The sequence below is a fragment of the Trichechus manatus genome, unplaced genomic scaffold, assembly GCF_000243295.1.
Source record: "Trichechus manatus latirostris isolate Lorelei unplaced genomic scaffold, TriManLat1.0 scaffold00209, whole genome shotgun sequence".
Taxonomy (NCBI): domain Eukaryota; kingdom Metazoa; phylum Chordata; class Mammalia; order Sirenia; family Trichechidae; genus Trichechus; species Trichechus manatus.
The window spans coordinates 3,228,550-3,250,031 of record NW_004444145.1 but is presented as its reverse complement, the minus strand read 5'-3'; the positions used below and the strand labels follow the sequence as shown (position 1 = coordinate 3,250,031).

At 39.1% G+C, this 21,482-nt stretch overlaps 1 protein-coding gene across 6 annotated transcripts in view; it reads right to left on the bottom strand.

Moving 5' to 3' along the window:
- Window positions 1–21,482, bottom strand: part of SCN8A (sodium voltage-gated channel alpha subunit 8) — a 228,317-nt gene that overhangs the window by 82,397 nt on the left and 124,438 nt on the right. For 4 of the 6 annotated variants that reach the window (XM_004388346.1, XM_004388347.1, XM_004388345.2 and 1 more), the window contains 5 exons: window positions 13,176–13,397; window positions 12,058–12,121; window positions 10,581–10,722; window positions 8,861–9,067; window positions 7,720–8,013 (listed from right to left, as the gene is read on the bottom strand). In XM_004388346.1, the coding sequence (XP_004388403.1) occupies window positions 7,720–8,013; window positions 8,861–9,067; window positions 10,581–10,722; window positions 12,058–12,121; window positions 13,176–13,397 (929 nt within the window). Of the gene's footprint in view, window positions 1–7,701; window positions 8,014–8,860; window positions 9,068–10,580; window positions 10,723–12,057; window positions 12,122–13,175; window positions 13,398–21,482 lie in introns of all 6 variants that reach the window. The other 2 variants (XM_023742420.1, XM_023742419.1) reach the window with 1 other exon arrangement.

Here is a 21,482-nt window from a genome sequence, read left to right as displayed (position 1 = left end):
AACTTTTTTTTTTTTTTTTTTTGGTGAAAATACACATAGCCAAAGATACGCCATTTCAAAAATTTTTAGCAAATTTTATTTTTTAAGCAAAATTTATTTTAATGATTAAATGGCTGACAACTCAATTAAGTCGTCTTTCAGTTTTGTCTAAAGTAAATAACCGAAAACCACCCAACCTGCCAAAAGCTTTGTTACCTAGTTGTTACCTGTCTAGACTTCTGGGGAGGATACCAAAAGGGCTTTATGCGACTAATCAATAACTATTAATTATATGGGTTACTCTCTTATACCTTGTTTAACCCAACAGAAAAAGTTGGAATAATCAAAATATCACTAAGTTCTGTATGCCATTGCCGGCGATTATTTTTTAGTAAGATGATCTTATCTTATCACATAGTTTAAATATATTTTTACCCAAATCTTAAAACCACCAATTTAGCTCATTAAAGAAAATGCCTACCATATCACCTTACTGGCAAAGCCAGGCCTCACTGTCAAAGTAAATCAGGCTTATTTAGCCAAATCAGACTTATTTCCACTGGTAAAAGTTTGACTTCATTTTTTATTTTTAATAAATGCATTAATGTACAATTTAATAAAAACATTAAATTATTAACTATTGAATTATAATTATTAAGTATTACAGTGACAACCATCTCTTGAACTTAAGACATCCCAACACTCCCAATTATAACTCTTTCTTTTACTCTTAACAGAGATAGGTAAATTCAGAAAGACTTACCATGGACTGAAGTTTCCTTGTTAAACAAAACTTTATATATACTAATCTTTTCAACTGTCCCTTTGTTTGCACCCCCAGGATTTTTATATCTTAGGGCAATGCACCACAGTAAGATTTAGGATAAGTAAGAGGTATGTCTTCCTTCCGTAAAAGTGTGAGAAGGTTGGTTGTGAAAAGGGAAGTAGGAAAGGAGAACTGGTGTGATTCTGGACCAGAGAGCTAATCTCAGTCACAGGTATATATGCCAGTTAGAGATCTGGAAATTGGGTCCCTTAAAACTAACTGTGCTTGGTAAGTCTTCAAATACCCCAAAGTGATGCAACCCCAGTTTAATGACTACTGCTCCACGAGAAAGAAACTTGACAAACTACTGATCTTAGACAATCTTCCTTGCTGAGATACTTAATTTGCTCAATAATGATTCTGAAGAAACTTTCAACATGATTTTTAACTACATGAGATTTTTGTCTTAGAGTTTAGGCCTTAACCTTCTTGCAAAATGATTCTACTCTGGAAGTTCTTTATGGGCTAGGATTATACTAATACAGTGCATACTTTATAAGTTTATAAGTAATTAAGTGCTAAATAAACCTTTTTCTAATAACACTTTTGAAGATAAAGAAAGGCTGTGGGCTCCTCTTTTAAGATTTTCACCTATATCTTTCGGCCACCTAGAACTTCATTTCTGGTTCTAGACTCAAAATACTTTCAGTTCTTACCTCTTCCCATAATGTACAAAGTCCTGGTCCCCAGATCAGTACATTTTCCTTGGATATTTCTAGTTCCATCTTACTCTATTCTCTCACCTGTTTCTTTCTCTTGTTATGTAGTCTCTTCCTGCCTTGGCTCTATGCAACACATAAGTCTCTGAGACAATAAATAAACTTGATCACTGGGGGCCACATTAAGAAAACCACAATCATGTATCATTTTACATAAATGTCATTGTTAAATATATAAATTACCACATGCTATACACAGGCCTCTAGAAATGAGGGTACAGGTATGAAACATCTCCTATCCCTTTCTTGTTTTTTGCTTCTACTCTTATCCCTGCACCAGAGAGGCGGAGCTGACTTGGTTATATTCCAGAATGTTGACTGGGGCTCATTTATGAGTGGATGATGTTACTGTGTGTTAAAACGGCACATACATGGTGAGTTCTTACACTTCCGTCTTCCATGTTATTGGACTGTTAAAGGGATCAGGGCCTCCCCCAGCTCGCTGCTCATTATTCCTCTTATCTATATGTTTGGGTACCTCACTGACTCATTCTTCTGAACCAGTTCTACTAAAAAATAGGATTCATAGACCAGTGTTAGTACTTACCTGTTTGTTACTGGTTTGCAATGAGGTAAGTACAATAACAAAGAGAAGCATTTAGAAACTTTTATAGCAATTTGACATTGCCATAACATCCAAGAATGTGATAATTCTAGAATGAATTCTAGAAATTAATTGTTATTGCATTTTACAATAGTATTAGTTCATGAAGAATTGGGAAAAACAGAAATTTGTCTTTTATCACAGGTAGTTTGAAAAACACTGCTCTAAACAATGTGGCTAGCCAGATGATGGTAAGAGCCCAAGACTGGGTTTAGGGGAAATGGAGGCCTCCTTAAGCTTCTAGCCAGATATACAGTTTAGTTTAACATAGAACACTGAGGTTCAGGCAGAAGCCCTACTGTTAATAAAGTGTGCCTTGGGTACATATCTCCGTTTTGGAAAAAAGGTCTCACTTTTTATTCCCAACAGAGCAGTAGCTCTTCTTAAAGTATGGTCTGGGGACCCTGGGAGTCCCAGAGACCCTTTTAGGGGCTCATGACGTCAAAACTATTTTTATCAGAATATTAAGATGTTATTTGCCTTTATCTCTCATTTTCTCAAAAGTATGCAGTGAACACTGTGAGCTTGACAGCTTCCCAATATGTAAAGACTTTTCTGATGAGATCTGAGATTGGTGGTGGTAATAATGAATGTGATATTATGTGTCAGTATTTGGAAGATTTGTGGAATTAAGTGAACCAATATTTAAAAAATGATCAATGCATGATGCTACAAACCATTCATGGGTAAAAGATCTATGGTGTAAAATAGAGCAATGGATTTTAATGTAATAGAGTATGAAGTTATTAACATAGTTTCAGACTCCACATTGCAACTAACCTTTAAGAAACAATCAATGCAAGTTTTGGAATAGTATCAGAAAAGAATATACACAATTATCTGAAAAGATTATTGAAGTATTCCTCCCTTTTCCAAATATGTATCTGTATGAAACTGGATTTTCCTAAAGTACTTCAACTGAAAAAAAAATTGCAACAGATTGAATGCAGAAGCAGATATATTCCAGCTGTCTTCTATTAAGCTATACATTAAAGAGATTTGCAAAAATGTGAAACACCACCACTTCTGTCACTAATTTTTTTGTTTTGGAAAACAGTTGATTTTTATAAAAAATATGTAATTTGTATTAAACATGTAATGGGTTTATCGTTATTTTAAAATGAATTAGTAAATAAGCATTTTTAAAGTTTTCGATTATAATTTCTAATATGATAAATTAAAAGCACATTAAAAAAAAAAAAAGCTCTTTGGAGTCCTCAGTAATTTTTAAGGATATAAAGGGGTCTTGAGACCAAAGAGTTTAAGGACTGCTACAATAGAATAATTATAATACTTCACAAAAATGGACTCAACCTAATACTTATAAACTATCCCGTGCCCTAAGAATACAGCAGTAGTTTTATAGATAAATGGGTAGGAAATGGGTTGGGTAGGAGATGTTCAGGGAATCTCAGAAGATCTGAAAGTAAAGGAAACTGACACATGCCTGAGCTATATGAAGCGAAAATTGAAGCCACATTCCTTATTAAACCAACAGAAGAGATGGCTATGTATATATGTAGGTGAGTGGGGAGATGGGTGGTTATAGAATACAGTGTTTAGGAGCACAAGCTCTGAGTCAGGTGGACCTGGGTTCAAATCTTGGCTCTAATATCTGCTAGCTATATAACCTTGAATAAATTAGTTAATCTCTCTAGGCCTTCGTTTTCTAAATCATCCTTCCAGATAAATTCACAGAAATTGCAGGCCATTCCTGGGACAAAGAATATTACTACCATGGGGCTTCTAAGCAAGTCTTCACAGTCAGCTATAGCCTCTAGGAATGTACAATTTTTTGGGGATGGGGAAATTAGAGGAAGCGAACACTTTAATGCAAAGCAGGACATCTCAGAAGCCCATTTTCATTCTTTGAGCTAGGGAACAATCAGTGTAACTCTGTGCTAAAGCCTATTGATTAATCAGGGACTATTCAATAGCAAAGGTTAACAGCGCTAAGGTACTTGTTAACTAACACAGTGACAGCTCTCGAGACATTTACAACAAAGCTGCAATCATATTTTCCCCCAAAGAGGCTGAACTAAAAGAAAGGCGAGGTGAAAGGGAGAGAGAGTCCCAGGCCATAAAGAAGTCCCAGGAGGGGTTAAATCAGATTTCTAAAACTCCTCCATTCATTTGTCCAACAAATATCTGAATTTTAGCCGCTTGCCAAGAAGCAGGCCTTGACTTATCTAAGAGAGGAGACAATGTGAACATAAATATAATACCAGATGGAGTAAAAAGCAGCAAATAAAGAGGTACATATAAAACATAATAGAAAGATGAAATGATAATTTCCAACTGAGTGTGAAATGGGGTGGGGCGGGGGAGTCAGGAAAGGTTTCTTGAGAGAAGGATATGAAGAGTAAGTATAATGTGGACACTCAGAGATGGAAAAATAGGGTATTTTAGAGAGAGTGTTTCCGGAGCAAACCACAGAGAGTGGAAAACAAAGACCATGTATGAGAAACATCTAGTAGTTCATTCTGGTTTAAGTATAGGGTGCTTGAGGGGGACAAGGTGAAGGAAAATATTGAAAAGCTAGGTTGTGTCCACATTGGGGGAGGAAGGGAGTGCTCTGAATTCCATGCTAAAGAGTTGGAACTTACTGCCTTCAGCACTGTGCTCTTTTAAAGAATTAGCTACATGGTATAAAATTGACAACAGCAACTCGAAAGGTAAGATAGGAAGTTTGGGGAGCAGTGAGTTTATGTCAGTGGGGGAGAACACTTTGGAAAAGGAGGGTAAGAATGGTTGCACAACTTCAAGAATGTAATTAATGTCACTGAACTGTACATGTAGAAAACTGTTGAATTGGTATAGGTTTTGCTGTGTGTATTTTCAACAATTATTTAATAAATAGAATGAATCTAGTTAGGGGAATTCCCTCTCCCATTCTTCTTAATAACTATTCTAAACCTTCAATATTTTCTTTAAATCTTCTTCTCAACCTCTCATTCCCTTCAATAAGATTTTTAATTTCCTACATTACTGAAAGAGTACAGACTCAGGTGTCAACTTCCTCAGCTTTCTATTGTCTCGCTACAAACTTATCCATGCCCACCCTCACCTATTTTCTTGAGGTTTCAGAGAAGAAGATGCACCTTCCTGTTAGAGACTATACCTATTCTCACATCTTCCAAGATTATTCTCTATTCCTGTTCTACTCAATTTTCTGCCTCTACCCCTCTTCTTCTGGCTTCTTCCCCCACAGATTATAAAAATGTTTATTTTTGCCCATACTCTTTAAAAAAGTTTGAATGTGAAGTCTACACTCGTTGTCTCCACATCCCATTCAATATGGCATCCTTTCTTACCCTGCTCTGAAACATTTCTCTTTAAAGTCATCAATGACTTTTATATTGTGAAATCCAATGTATATTTCCAATTCTGATTTCACCAAGCATCTCTGCTAAATTTTAATACATTGATCACTCCCCTTCCCTCTCCAACCCTTCCACTCTCTTGCTTCACTGAACTCTCTTGGTTGTCTTAGCACCTCTATGACTGTTAACTTGTTTTCTTTCATGAGCTCCATCTCCTCCGCCCATGACCACCAACGGGTATGATCTTGGCCTACTCTTCTTTCTTCTGACACATTCTTGAGTGACCCTGTGATGGTTAAGGTTGTATATTAACTTGGCTGGGCCATGATTCTCAGTGGTTTGGAAGTTATGATGTAGTTTGGCAGATACATAATGATAAAATCAACTCCATGATGAGATCTGCTATGAGCAACCATTCAGTTGAAAGGGAGTTTCCTTTGGGGTGTGGCCTGCCTCCAGTATATAAATGGATGTTCCAGCAAAGCTCTTGCTTTGGATCCTGCATCCAGTGCATCATCTTCTGCCCTCTGGTTCTAGGGACTTGAGCTAGCAGCTTACCTGATGATCTTGGGATTAGTCAGCCCCCGTAGGCTGTGAGCCAGAGGGCTGCCATCTGATCTGCTGATCTTGGGTTTGTCAGCCCTTGCAGCTACGTGAGTTAGGAGAAGCCTCCGTCCTGATGTCTGACCAATGGACTTGGGGCTTGCCAGCCTCTACAACCATGTAGCCATTTCCTTGAGATAACTCTCTCTCTCTCTCTATATATATATATATGCTTCACTGGTTTTGCTTGCCTAGAGAACCCAGCCTAAGACAGGTCTCACCAAGTCTCATGGTTTCAACCACCCTCTTTCATCTCCTGACCTCTTCCCTGAACTATGATTTGACTATTCCTGTGTCTAAAAGACCTCTCTACTTGGTTATCCAACAAATAATTCAAACTCAGGATGTCCAAACTGGAACATACTTTCCTTCCAAGCCTGGAACGGTCCTTTCTTCTCTCTGCCTTACTGCTCCCGCACTAACACACACATATACTGCCTGACTAATTCCTGTTCATACTTTAAGCCTTAATTCAGAAATCTACCTTCTTCATAAAATATCTGCCAAACCTCCAGGCTGGGATAGACCTATGCTCTCCAAAACACTCCCAGCATATCTCTATTATGGAATAATACTTTTGATGCTATTATATTAATAATTTTATTATGTATCTGGCTGCACTGCTACATTTTAAGCACTCTAGGGCAGGAACAGTGTTTTAACGACCTTTTAACCTCTAGGATCTAGCACAATCCTTAGCATATGGTAGGCACTCCATAAACATTTGCTAAATGAATATTGAGAGCTATGTTTTAGGTAGTGATCTTCTAGCAATATATAAAATATATAGGAGGAGAAAGACCAGAGGAAACGACACTGCAGTGGGCAACTGAAATAGAAAAAAATAATATAGAAGTCTGAACTAGGACAGGATTAATTGGAATAGAAAGAAGGGGGTGGACATGAGAGATTTTGTTGTGGCAAGCTGAACAGGGCTGGCAGAAGATTGGACTGGCAGGTGAGAGACACAGGGAAGAGACACAATGAGTCATCTCTGGGAAACAAGAAAAGACACTGGATATACTGCCATAAACAGTAACTGTAATCTGTTCTACAACTAGGTCTACAAACCCTTTAGCATTTCTTTAAAATGGGGAATTAAATGGTCTAAGAATTGGATTTTGGTGGCATTTTTTGAAACATAAAAATTCTTATTATTAGATGATACAGTAATAAAATGCTCAGTAAGTCCTCACCCTTCTCTTTCTCTTAGTTTCCCAATTTATCAAAGTTGAGTAAGACTGAGGCTTTCAATCCACTACAGGCTAATTTATCAGCATGACACTGTATAGCTAATTCCAGAACTTGTCATGCTGAAATGAGGTAACCTAAAAAGTTTCATGGCGCCCCCCACCCCCATTTTTAACCTACAATTACATGCAATTCTTAAAAAGAGGTGTTTGAGCTAAATTCTGATTTTCAGATGCTTAGAAAAGTTCTCCGTGGTGTTTTAGAACATGGTGATCACTGGTGTGACATAGACTTTACTGCCGAACGCCGGTGATGCTACCTCCTAAAGGAGAACAGTACAGAGCATAGAGAGGTAGGGCTGAGAATGCAGGGGTGGGTCTGGACAATGTAAGGCCAAAGGGTAATTTGAGGATCAGGTGGGATTAGGAAAACCCTAAATTCTTAAGCTTATTTGACCCAATGCAAGGAGCTTACCTGATTCATGATGGAAAATTTTCTCCCTATTCTGTTGTCTGGTAGCCGAAAGCCTTTTCTCCTCATACCATCTTCTGACTCTGATTTAAATACCTTCTCAGGATCCCCTTTCTCCTCTCCTTCAGAAAGTTCCTTTTGCTTCCTCTTCTTTCTCCTGTTACGTCTTTCCTTGGCACTCTTTGAACTGAGTTTAGATATTTCAGATGAGCTCCGAGGAGAGCCTACCCCTTCTTCACCTTCTTCCTCTATAGCATCTTCTGAGACAGTTCCTGCTGAAGTGGCCATTGCAGCAGCCTAGAAAATGAATCACGGCAGCAGACCAGATCAGAAGCAATTAACTTGGAGCCACCCAAAGTCAGTCAATTAGTGTAGACCATTTTCTTTCCCACAGACAGGTAGTGTGACCTGGGCTTGGGGTGGGGTGTGGGCAGGAGGACTATGCCAGCACCTGGCTGCCTCCATTTTCTAGTTGTATTATGATCCTGGCACACAGTCCTGAGTGATCAGAGCAGGACCCAAGCAGTAGGAACTTTGGGTTTTATTCTCTTGAGTATCTCAGACAAGAACTTGGCTGCCTTCTTGTTACCAAAGGATCCCCCTAGGCATCTCTGAGAATGAATGCTAAGAAACCATATTATACATTATGGGGTCCAACAATTTAAAAAACATATGTGCATTTGGATAAGAATTAGAAAGTAAATTGTCAGGGTGATGGGATTACAAGTTTGTTTTTCAAATTTTACTTTAATATTTTATCTGTATCTTTTCAATTAGAAATAATACTTTTTATGATCACAGAATCTCTAAAGAGGATCCTAATGTTTTCCTCACCAAAAGGTTATGATTATATGAAGTACTATATAAATTTCTCTGGCTACCTCTTTTCTTCCCAGCCATTATAACAGCTGAATACTGAACAGTTGGGAAAGTCAACAAAGGATTATATTACCAAATAATTTGGTCATTAAGACAAATGGAATAATTAGACCAACCATCTGCAGTTGTTACTTGCATTATCTTAATCAAATCAATGACCTCTGTTTGACGATGTGCCTAGAAAAGGTCACTTGGATTGGCAATCAGACGGGCCCTTAGTCATAGCTCTCTCGCAAGAAGGCCTTTCAAAAAACTGATCACTAACCTGTGCTTCTTCCTGTTGCTTCTTAAGTTGCTCCAACATTGCTTTGAACTCAGCCTCTTTCTGCTCTGCCTCTTCCAGTGTTGCCTGATTCTGTTCTTCATAAGCCATGGCCACCACAGCCAAGATCAGGTTCACCAGATAGAATGAACCCACAAAGATGACCAAGACAAAGAAGATCATATACGTTTTCCCAGCTGCTCGTAAGGTCTGTAAAAACAAAGACCATTTTCTGAGTACCGTGCATCAAATGAGCCAGGCTGAAAACAACTCATGGGCTAGTGGGCTAGTGCTCTTCTGCAGGGACACTATTAGCATTCTGCACAGGACAGTCCTTCATTACATGGTATTCCTTCATACTGAAGAACATTTAGCATCCCCAAGGGCTGAATGGCCTTCCCTACCTCCACCTCACACCAAATGTCAGTAGACCCTCCCGTTCATTGTGTCCCCTCCTACTTCCACATATTCCCTATATACTCCTGTCACAGAAAAATCCTGTTTTTTTTTTTTTTTTTTAAGAAAAAATGCTCTGGGCTAAGAAGTATATTTGACTTCTTCAGTTGGTTCTAAAACGAGTATAAAGAAAAGAATAAGAAGTGGACAAAGGACTTGAATTGACATTTTATCAAAGAAGAAATATGAATGGCCAACAAGCACATGATAAGATGCTCAATGTCATTAGTCATTGGGGAAATGCAAATCAAAACCACAGTGAGATATCATTTCATACCCATTAAATGGCTATGATTAAAAAAATGGAAACTAACAGGCACTGGTGAGGATATGCAGAAATCGGAAGCCTCATCCATTGATGGTGGGATTGTAAAATGGTACAGCCACTATGGGAAACAGTTTGGTGGTTCCTCAAAAAGTTAAACACAGAATTGCCATATGATCTAACAATTAATTGAAAGCAGGAACGCAAACAGATACTTGTACACCAACGTTCATTGCAGCACTATTCACAACAGCCAAAAGGTGGAAATAGGCTAAATATTCATCAACAAATGAATAGATAAACAAAATGTGGTACATACATGCAATGGAATATTATCAGCCATAAAGAGAAATGAAGTCCTGATATATGCCACTACATGGATGAATCTTGAAAAAATCAGGCTGAGTGAAGTAAGTCAGCCACAAAAGGACAAATACTGTATGCTCTCACTAATATAAAATATCTAGAAGAGGCAAATGTATAGAGACCTAAGTTTATTAGTGGTTACCACGGGCACATGGAAGAGGGCAAGGAAAAGTCACTGCTTAGGGGGCACTGAGCTTCTGTTAAGGGTGATGGAAAAAAGTGGAAAACAGACAATGGTAATGGTTGAATAATATAATAAACAATTAATGTACTAAATTGTACATGTAAAAATGTTGAAATGGGAAATGTTTTCTTACATATATATTTGCTATAATAAAAAAGAAAAGAGAAGAATATAAGACATTATATCATTCATCTACTAGTCTCCAATAAAGAGCATTAACAGACAAATTCCATCTTTCTATCAAGTCCAAGTCACAGGAAGTTCCCATCTTAAGTGATATCCTTCCTTACCCTTTTGCAACGGGATTGGTTTAAAAAGAGAGATATGACATAAAGAATAGTGGAGGAAATGTCATTCTAAGGTCCTGTATAACTATCTCTCACACAGAATGTCCTCAACTCCACATATACTCATGCAAACACTATCACAGAAGAAAAAGAAGTATTACTCACCAACTGATACAAGTTTTCCCAATAGTCCTGGGTCATAAGGCGAAACAGTGCCAAGAAGGCCCAGCTAAAAGTGTCAAAGCTTGTGTAACCATAGTTGGGGTTCCTTCCTGCTTTCATACACTGGTATCCCTCTGGGCATTGCCTGAAGAGAGAAAGGGAAGTTCAGGGCTTTTCAACATAATTCCACCCAGTTATCAGCTATACGTCATCTCCATGATTTTGGAGACACTAAATAACCATCTACAGAGCCAGGCCAACACACTGGAGAGAGGAAAGAAAGAAAGTAGCCAGGCTAATTTTTCAAAAAATGATGTCCTGGGGGACAGTCTAAAATCAGAGTTATCTGAGATGCTCCTTAATAATCCAGATTCCTGTGCCCTACCCAAGACCCAGGAATTAAAAGCTCTGGATATGGAATCCCTGAATCTGAATGTTTTATTTTCTTTTATTGTGCTTTAGGTGAAAGTTTACAGCTCAAGCTAATTTCTCATTAAAAAATTTATACACATATGGTTTTATGATACTGGTTGCAATTCTCACAATGTGAGGATGTGGATTTTTAAGAGACATGCCAGGTGATTCTAATGCATGCCAAAGTTTGAGAACCACTGTCCTAGATTCATATCAATGTGCAATTCAGTTTAGCTACTATCCCAAACGACAAATGGCTAGGAGTTCCTCCTAACTGTGTCTGTTCTCTTAACACTCATTATGACAACTTAAGTCATACATGCAATGGAATAATATGACTTGATATTTATTTCAGTGCAATTTCTAGTAGCTACTGCAATAAAGAAATTAAGTGGACTTCTAGTTTTCTTGGCCATCTTAAAACGCCGATTCTTAAAAGACCCATTATACTCTGAATAATGACATCACTACCCTACATTTAAATAGCATTCTATTTACAAAGTACTCTCATGTATGTTACCTAATTGGATTCTTAAATCAACTCTGTGAGGAAGAAAGAACATGACTTAATAAATCCGCTTATGGATAAAGAAACTGAGGTGCAGATAAGTTAAACGGCTTGCCAAAGGCCTCAGAGCCAGAAGTAGCAGAATCAGAACTCGAACGTTATGTTGCTACTCTTTTCCCTCCTCTACGTTATCAAGCCTAGCATATTTTGCGTCCTCCTATGAGTTGGACTTGACTCCATGGCAATGGGTTTTTGGGTGCTAAGCTGTCACCAAGATAGTGTTCTTACTCTACATTACATTAATTGTCTTCAGGTAGAATGAGGGGACTGTATGTGCGGCAGGCAAGATAGCTGGTGTTATGCATTCTATCCTTAGCCTTTTACATCTCTGTAAAGGCTACTAGTGAAATGTCAAATTTGAGTGGAAAAATATGAAACGAAAAGAATATCTGAGTCAACAAATAGGTAGGGTCTGCTACATGAGCACAAAGAAAAGGAAAAGTGGAAACCTTACTCATTTTTTAAAGGGAGGAGAACAAAATTAGGTGAGCTACTTACCCAGCATCAGAACTGTTTCCACAGAGTAAAGGTTCCAGCATGCCAGGAACCGTGTAAAAATTGGCTAGAAAAGTTTGAATAAAGCAGATTTAAGTGAATGAGAGAATAAGGTTACACTGTTCCTAACTAGCCCCAGCAGAAACAGTTATTGATTTTAGCTCATATAAATCTTTTCTGACAGCAGTGAAACCTGATAAGAATTCTTTCTCATTAATGATTTTCCTATAGATACTTAAAATCTAAAAGTGCTACCCTAATCCCTTGATGCAATGCTCTTTTCACAGACACCTGACTTCCACTCATACTTCAAGTTGACATGTTAGGCTCTGGTACTTAAATCAAAGGGGTCTGAAAGTGAGTTTTCTGAGTTCTTCCCTCCTTTATACAACTTCATCCTTCTAACCTTATAGCTTCTCTTTATCGAGATACTCTAGAAATCCTAGGAGTCATTAGTTACCAAGTCCTATTTTAAATTAGAAGGTACATTTCCTTTTCCTGCACGTGTCCCTTAAATCCCCTTTGCAATCTCATGGCTATTTAACTGTCCCTATTTCCTCAGGAGTGACTGACAGCGATTTTACTAACTTCTAAAGTTATTTTACAGAAGTACTACTGCAACAAATTTTCCTTTATGTAAGACCCAAGTGCTCTGGTTCCTCAAATGAAGTGATTAAAACTCCTCAACTATGATAGGATCAGATGGTGCCTTAGGGATTACCCGAACCCTAGACAAGATCAATCACTAAGGTCTTGGTAGTATTAACAAAGTTTGGTGTCACTAGTTATATTCCGGACTAAACGTTTAAATATCTTAGGCAACGCGGATTTTATCAAGCTCCTAAGCCTGAATTTCAAGGCAAAAGCTTAGGGGGTACATGCAAAGAAGCAATAAAGCTTCCTTTTTGGTGTAAAGGGGGAGAAAAGAGAGCAGGCTGATGCTTGAGAGCTTCTGAACACAATCCTACTGAAAGGAAAGAGAATAACTTTGCAGGGCTACTTCCAGTAGCACTGCATTCCTTTCTAGCCCCAACTACTTTTTTAAGACCAGTGGTAGCTTTTGACCATGCAAACTAGAAATGGACTTTTCTTTTTCCTCTTGTAGAGAAAGGGCCACCTACTTTTATTGTTGATATACTCTTCCCAATCAAAGCCTTTGGTGCCATTTTCAAGATAGCTCTCGTTGAAGTTTATGGGCCACACAACACACTTGTTTCGCAGGTTTCCCATGAATAGCTGCAGTCCGATCAAGGCAAAAACACTCAGGCAGAACACTGTCAGAATCATCACATCTGACAGCTTCTTCACAGACTGAATTAGGGCACCCACAATTGTCTTCAAGCCTAAGGAGATACAACCCCCAGAATCAGAGTCACCTCCTACTCCTCCCCACCTCCCCCAGCCTCCCTCTTAGCTACTGGCAGCTACTCCTCCCCACAGTATCACCTTGAAATATGGCCACATTATCTTTTACACCATGAGGAGAATAACAATGGGCTAGCAATAGTACCAATTTTCCAGTAGTATTAATTTTAAGTCAGCAATTTTTATTTTTTATTATTTAAGTCAGTAATTTTTAAAAAGCAAAAGAAAGCTCCTTATACCAACACATGGCTCCTTTTCTCCTGGATATATTTTCCTGTCTCTAACTGCATGTTGGCTCCTCAAATGAGTCAAGTTCTTGTCTCAGGGCCATCATACATGCTGTTCTGTCTGCTTGGAATGCTCTCTTGCATTCCTTCCTACTACCTACCTAACTCCTATTTCATTTTTCAGGTCTTAGCTTAAAGATAAATTCCTCCAGAAAGCCTTCCCTGACTTACTGCCCCCATTATTATTAATATCTTAATAGCACCCTATCTTTTACTTTGTAACATTTATCTTGGTTCTAATTAATTGTTTATGTCTGTCTTGTTCACGGCTGCATCTACAGTCCTTAGCCCACAGCAGGTACTTAGTAAACATTTGATGAATAAACAAATAAAAAAAATTCAGGACCAAAGAAGCTTCCAGGTTGGAAAGGGAACTATCGGGAAGTTTATAAGCCAATAACAGTGAGAAAGTACAACAAAATTTTCCTGAGAGCTCTGGAAATGCCAACATATTGAAAGGTTAATGACTGTCGATCTGGTATTTATGGTTTGTCTTTCCATTTAAAAATGCATCTTCTCTGTGTCACATATATGCCCTGTTCTCTACAAATGGCTTTTCTGTTCTTCTAGATTTAAAAAACAAATACAAACAAGCAAAAAAACTTGTAAACCATTTGAATTTCAGGTTTAAATGCAAGCCGCTGGCTCAAATTTGAAGCTGCTGAAAGATTTCTTATTTGCACAGGTAGAGATCAATGACAGGAGACAGAGCAAAATGTGGTTGTAAGTTCACGATGTTTGGGTCAAAACTGAGTCCACAGGTGGCTCTCCCGGCTATGCCCAGACATCAGGCTATCCAAGGGGCATGGCCAGCCAGCATCAAGCACTCCTGGTGTGCCAGTGCACCAGGACTGGGAGGATGGGCAGGAGGCAGACAATGAGCCTTGACACACAGGCCTCAGGAGGGACTGCAACCCTGATCCACTTATGAAGGCCTAGATATCAGACAAAAATCAAGGGAAACCCTAATCCTGACCTTGAAAGTATGACATTGGGTAGATCACTGTTGCTGTTGTTAGGTGCCGTCGAGTCAGTTCCAACTCATAGCAACCCTGTGTACAACAGAACAAAACACTGCCCAGTCCTGCGACATTCTCACAATCGTTGTTATGCTTGAGCCCATTGTTGCACCCACTGTGTTAATCCATCTCATCGAGGGTCTTCCTCTTTTTTGCTGACCCTCTACCTTACCAAGCATGATGTCCTTCTCCAGGGACTGGTCCCTCCTGATAATATGTCCAAAGTATATGAGATGAAGTCTCGTCATCCTTGCTTTCAAGAAGCATTCTGGCTGTACTTCTTCCAAGACAGATTTGTTCATTCTTCTGGTAGTTCACGGCATATTCAATATTCTTTGCCAACACCATAATTCAAATGCATTAATTCTTCTTTGGTCTTCCTTATTCACTGTCTAGCTTTCACAGGCATATGAAGCGATTGAAAATACCATGGTTTGGGTCAGGAGCAACTCAGTCCTCTAAGTGACATCTTTGCTTTTCAACACTTTAAAGAGGTTACCAGATCACTACTAAGCCTAATCAAGTTATATCACTTACTACGTGACCTAAGCAAGATACTTAACCTCTTGGAATCTGTTTTTGTCATCTTTAAAATGGAAGTAAGTATAGCTGAATATCACAGGGTTGTTGTGAGGATTAAGCATGATTGTATAAAGCACTTAACGCAGTACCTAGTACACAGTAAATGACTTAAATGTTAACCACTATTGCCTGAACCTCAGTTTACTCATCTGTGAAAAGGGATTTATAATACTGACCTTATCGGGTTGTTGTGAGGTTTAAATAAGATGATGAATAAAGCACCTAGTGTAGCACCTGGCTCAAGCTGGCTGAATACTTGTTAGCTATTACTATTATACATATGTTGCCTTCCTCAAAAGGGATATGATTGGAATAATGTCACTACACATGGCTGACTTTGTATGACAGTGATCTAATGGTAGCATGGATATGACTCTTCTTTTGCTGTAATCTGCAAGTGATCAACTAGAATTTTCCAGCGATGTCAGTCTGAATCCAATAGTAGTAATGGATGCAATGGCTAGAAAAGGACCTGGCACATAGCAGACACTTAATACATTTTTACCCAAAGAGTAAATAAATGAGAACTTTTGTCTCCTCTCACATAGATATCCTGAAGGAGATCTAAGGGGAATTAAAGAAAAAAGAGCCAAGAGTTAGATTGTAAAGAAGCAAAAGAAAGTGTGCAGAGGACTATGCTTTCTTACACAGTGGGCCTTCCATGGAGACTGTGGCCACCAAAGGGATTAGGAAAAGCTGGCCTAGGTCTAGGAAACAAGGCATTGCTAATATGATTCCTTTCTCTTCGCAGGGCTATGCTGAAAGAACACCAGACAGGGAATCAAAAAGCAGGAATTCTGGTCCTGGCTCAGTCACTATTTATGATCCACCTTGTTTCAGAACAGATTTAAGGTCACCTCTCAGTCATTTTTTCATCTATAAAATATGGGTAAACACAGCACTACGTTGTAGTGGGCAGTGGAAGAAAAGCTAAAGAATCTTCTCCAAAAATCTTTTAAAATAGGGAAGAGATGTTTATTTGTTTGAGATCAATTAGCTGAAATTTCATACTATCTTTTATTCCTACAGCCCTGGGAAATTGTATCATAACCACAGGTAAGAAGGTGTTGGTGGTTAAACAGAAGACAGTCACTAAGAAGTAAAAATTGTTCTAACGTATGGAACTTATTTCCATGAATTGCTAAGGAATAGAAAAGTTCTCACTGTATTTGGCTGAGTCGGGGCAAGTCTGTATTAGGTCAATAATTCAATTCTAGGCTCCTAAAATCATGCAGTTTCTTCTGTGGAAAAAAAAAAAGAAAGAATACTTGAACGGGTCATTGAAGAATGGCTGTAAAGTTTCTTTCTTCTTTATGAAGGGCTTACACAACCACTTCTCCTGAACGGTTCAGATAATCCACTCTTTGAACACGAGATGATCTTTCAAGGCCCTTTCTATTTCTATTTTAACTGAATTGAGAAATGAGCTGTAAGCTCTCATTTGTATTAGTAACAAGGCTATAATACTACAAAAGAGTCAAACTAACGGGCTTGTGCTAAAAATAAATAAATAAAAGCATACAACTTCAGCATGAGCCTAACCTGAATTTTCCTGGGCTGGGAACTCTGTTTAGTTCTAAGCCTCTGTAACAAGAAATTCCATGCATGAGCTTTATTTTCCCTCCTCCATAACGGTAGGCTCACAGCAGCCACGTTTTTATGAGGTGATCCTCTCCCAGTAAGGTTAAAGATGTCAGGGTTGAAATCTGACCTAAATCCAGATCCTTTCCTCCAGGAATTTGGAATGGGTCAAAGTACAATAGCCTTTCATGTGGTGGGAATGATAATATATAGATTTGGGAGCTAATCAGTAGCCAAATTCTATCATTATATTAGGATGTATCTAAGAAGTAAAGGCAGTTAGTTTGCTGAGAGAGAAAAAAAGGAAGCAGACACACAGAGAGGAAAAAGAGCAACGGAGACAAAGACCTTTCCTGGAGTTTTCTGCCTCTGAATTCTCGTTTCTAGTCACTTCCAGAGGCCCAGAGGCATTTTAGCCCTTGGATTCCTTGAATTACTCTTGTATCCTTTTATTTGCAACCAAAAAGTTTTAACTGATATACCAACCATACATCGAACTCATCACTTTGCTGGGGATGAACGTGAATGCTCACGATCAGCTGGTTTAACATCTCGTCTCCATAAAGCAAATGCCATTGCTGAAGAAGTCTATAAACATGAGTCCAGAAAGTTGAAAAAATATTCCTCAAGTGTTTTGCTTAAGTCTGGGGTTGAATTCATCTCTCTAATGAGAATTCTTTTAGCTTTCAATAAGTTTAAAGTAGAACTTAAGCTTGAAATAGTACTTAGCTGCTTACTCTTCACAGGGGCTCAGAAAAACAAATATCACATAAGCGATCAAGAATAGGAGCCCTGGTGGTGCAGCAGTTAAGTGTTCAGCTGCTAACCAAAAGATCAGCAGTTTGAATCCACCAGCCGCTCCTTGGAAACCCTATGGGGCAGTTCTACTCTGTCCTGTAGGGTTGCTATGAGTCAGAATCGAAAAGACAGCAATGGGGTTTTTAAGCAAGAATAATCACCTAAATAAGATTAACTACGGTCATCTTAGGGGCCCTGGTGGCACAGTGGTTACGTGTTCAGCTGCTAACCAAAAGGTCAGCAGTTCGAATCCACCAGCCACTCCTTGGAAGCTCTATGGGGCTGTTCTACAAGGTCACTATGAGTTGGAATCCACTCAATGGCAACGGAATTTTTAAGGGATGGTCATCTAAAAAGTTCACTCTCCAAGATTCTTATCCAGATTACTAGCAGAAAATTAGAGGAAAGCACAGGAAGAAGAAAGATGATGTGGCCTAATGTGTGCAGATGAAGGAAGGCACACATTTACACAGCAATATTAAATGTAAATAGTTGCTGGATTATACACAAGTCTCAGCCAAGACTCCTCTTTCTTCCATTACAGTCGATAATTGCAAAATGACGGTATTTGCAGACATCAATGCCAATTTATGGAGATGACACTATCAGTGCATTTCCTAAACACAAGCTCCACGGTCTTGCCAGCAATGTACTAATGAAATGCTGCCAAGCAAAACCGCTCCCTGCTACCACCAGCACAGGTCAAGAAAGGCAAGAAGTTGCTGGTAGAATTCCTGACTTGATGCATGCAGGAATGGAGAATGCCACTGCTCTGGCCGTGAAGAGAAGCTGTCTTGCTTCTTCTATTGCCTCACAACACCACATGCTAGAACAAGCAAGATACTGACTGACAACCGATTATCTACAAATGACTCCTACACAACAAAGTGTGCAACAGAAGCCACGTGGGGGCAAACCGGACAGCAAGAACTCTTGGAAAAGGCTAACATTAACTAGCACTGGGATGAGTCTCAGCAGAAGCAGTTACTATATTCACTGCAGATCAAGAAAAGACAGCTGGATCCAATGTATAGAAAGGTCAGCTACGAGAGAGGAAGTTGGACATCTAAGGAATTTCGAGAAGCAGGTGAAGCCACTGTCACAGAATTCTATTGCTTTCTGCTCTGTTCAAGGCCACCTCTGGTCCTCCCATCACTTTTCATAATGCCTACCAATCCCTGGCACAAACGAACAAAGCCTGATCATGTGCTAAGTCCAGAGAAATCAGTCATGTATACTGGGATCCAATCTTCGGCCAGTTACAGTCACATTATAAATAAAATAAATTTATATTCCCTAGTTTGTAGTGCAGGTTGGGAAATCTAAGTGGTTTGAATTACATGAGCCAATTCTCCTACAAAATTAATACTGGAATAGGCCTCAGTAGGAATAACAAGCAACTCTCAAACCAGGGAAAAGAACATTTTCCCAACTCCCAAAGGATGGCTTGGGTCCAGACAAGTCCTAGGGTTGCAGTAGAGCCAGGTCAACTTTCCTGCTGCAGACTCAATCCTCACAATGATAGTTCTTAAAGATTCTTTGAGTAATTTGGGAGAGCCTTGGAGACTCGATTTATTCACTCCAGACTAGACTCACATCGCAATGTCTGACCGAAACTAAACTAGTTCTCAAAGGTGGCTCAGTGTGGTCTGTAAGTCTCCGGGTTTTCCCACCTAGGACCATTGTCCTAAATTTTAGTTATCTTTCCTGAGAAGCAATGTGGAAAAAGAAGAAATACAAAAGCAACTGGATTAGTAACTAGAATATTTTAAAAGAAATGAGCAGTCTGAATATAGTCTTAAAACACTTTCTATCTCCCTTCACTATGCTTTCTTCCTGAAACTGGGGTGGGAAGAAGAGGGCCCATCATTTTTCCTGCTTCCTACCTGATACCACAGCAATGTACTGTGAGAAAATAATGAAGAGAAAAATAATCAAGAAATTATAACTCTACAGAGAGCAAAATGGTATTAAATAAGTGCTGATGAGCAGAGAACAAGCAGTGCTTTTGTAGAGTCATGTAAGTGATGATGGAAATGAAAAGGAAATGGAAGCTAGGCCCTCCCAACCTGTTTTATTTACACTACTAAGTGTTGCTATCTAAGAAAAACCTGAGAAACCTCCTTTGAAGATTTTCACTCTATCTTTGGGCATGTTAGTCCTGTGGCACATGGTTGTAGTATGCAGAAGATGAAATTGTGACAGAGTAACTCAAAAGTTCATTTTTGTGTGCAGGCTCCAGGTAAATACAAAGCAGAAACAAAGTTAAAAGGCATATAACTTCTGAGCAGAATATTTCAATGTCAAGTTGAACCTAGCAAGTTCCAGACTAGAGAAGATTTAGAAAGGGTCTCCTTCCATAACTGACCCTTTTAGCACAAAGTTTAGGTGCGGTCCTCTCAAGTTAATCCCTCTGAAACAAATGGGAACCACGAGTGATATGTGTCCAAGTCTCGAATTAGCAATTAAAACGTGGATTTGGTCTTTCCTAAGCCAAAAAATAAAGCGCTCAAGTAAAGCGTTTCTTATGCGTAAGACTGGAAGTGACTGATGGACTTTACTCTTTAGTCTTCTGGGAGCCCGAGCAGTCCTGACACATTCAGACTAGCTAGAAAGATGTTAAGAAGGACCAGCATAGGTCCAGGTAAGTTGTGTGTGTGTGTGGGGGGGGGCATGTTTTAGGAAGGGGGAACCCTCATAAAGTTAGTTGAGCTTTGGAGAGCTTTGTGAGAGTCTGCAGGCCCCATGTTGATTCCATGGTTGCTTTTTTTCCGCTGTTTTTGGCAGCTTTGGCAAAAGCCTACAATCACACTGGGAACAGGAGAAGGCAAAAGGAGCAACAATTCCACTGAAGTGATCCCTGAGAAAACTTGGTATGCAAAATCAAGAGGGAACTATGGCCCAGCTCTACATTATTGGAGTCAAAATCACTTAGACTCCCAATCAAGAGATGGTCCCAGGTCCACTGATTCACACACTGGTGCTCCTGCCAGGAAAGAGACCTGGGTAATAGTCTGGTGGGAACAAGACAACAACCCTCTGTGGGAGAAAGTATGACAGACAAGTACAGACTTTACACAGGATGAGAGGAGCTTCTCTACCAGGGAGACACCATTTACTAAACAGCAAGTACTCTGAATTCTCCTACTAATGCTAAAAGGTCACATACAGAGTGAACGGGCTTTGGAGTAAAAGTCACACTTTAATTCAAGCATCAATTATGCCACTTACTGATGTGAGCTGATCTATTATTGGCTTTTAGCCAAAAAAAAAAAAAACAAATCCACTGCTGCTGAGTTGATTTCAACTCATGGCAACTCTATGTGTGACAGAGTAGAACTGCTCCATAAGGTTTTCTTGGCTGTAATCTTTACAGAAGCAGACTGCCAGGCCTGTCTTCCACAGTGCCACTGAGTGGGTTAACTGCCAACCTTTACGTTAGTATCAATCCGTTTTGTGCCACCCAGACCTATTAGCAACCCCTAAATTTACTTTCCATCCCAGTTAACTTCTGAAAGCTAGCTCAACTGGGGGTGCTTCCAGAAACAGAAATCCAGGAACTATGTATCTATTTCAAACTCTGAAGTTGATGTCTAAATCTTGATTCAGACTCTTTCCTTGGTCTTAGGTTTCTTTTTCTTATAGTAACTGCTACTACTACAACCATTTATAGAGTACCACTATGGGCCAAGCACTGTTAGACTATAAATAAAAAACCAAAAAAAAAAAAAAAAACAAAACCTATTGCCGTCAAGTCGATTCCAACTCATAGTGACCCTGTAGGATAGAGTAGAAC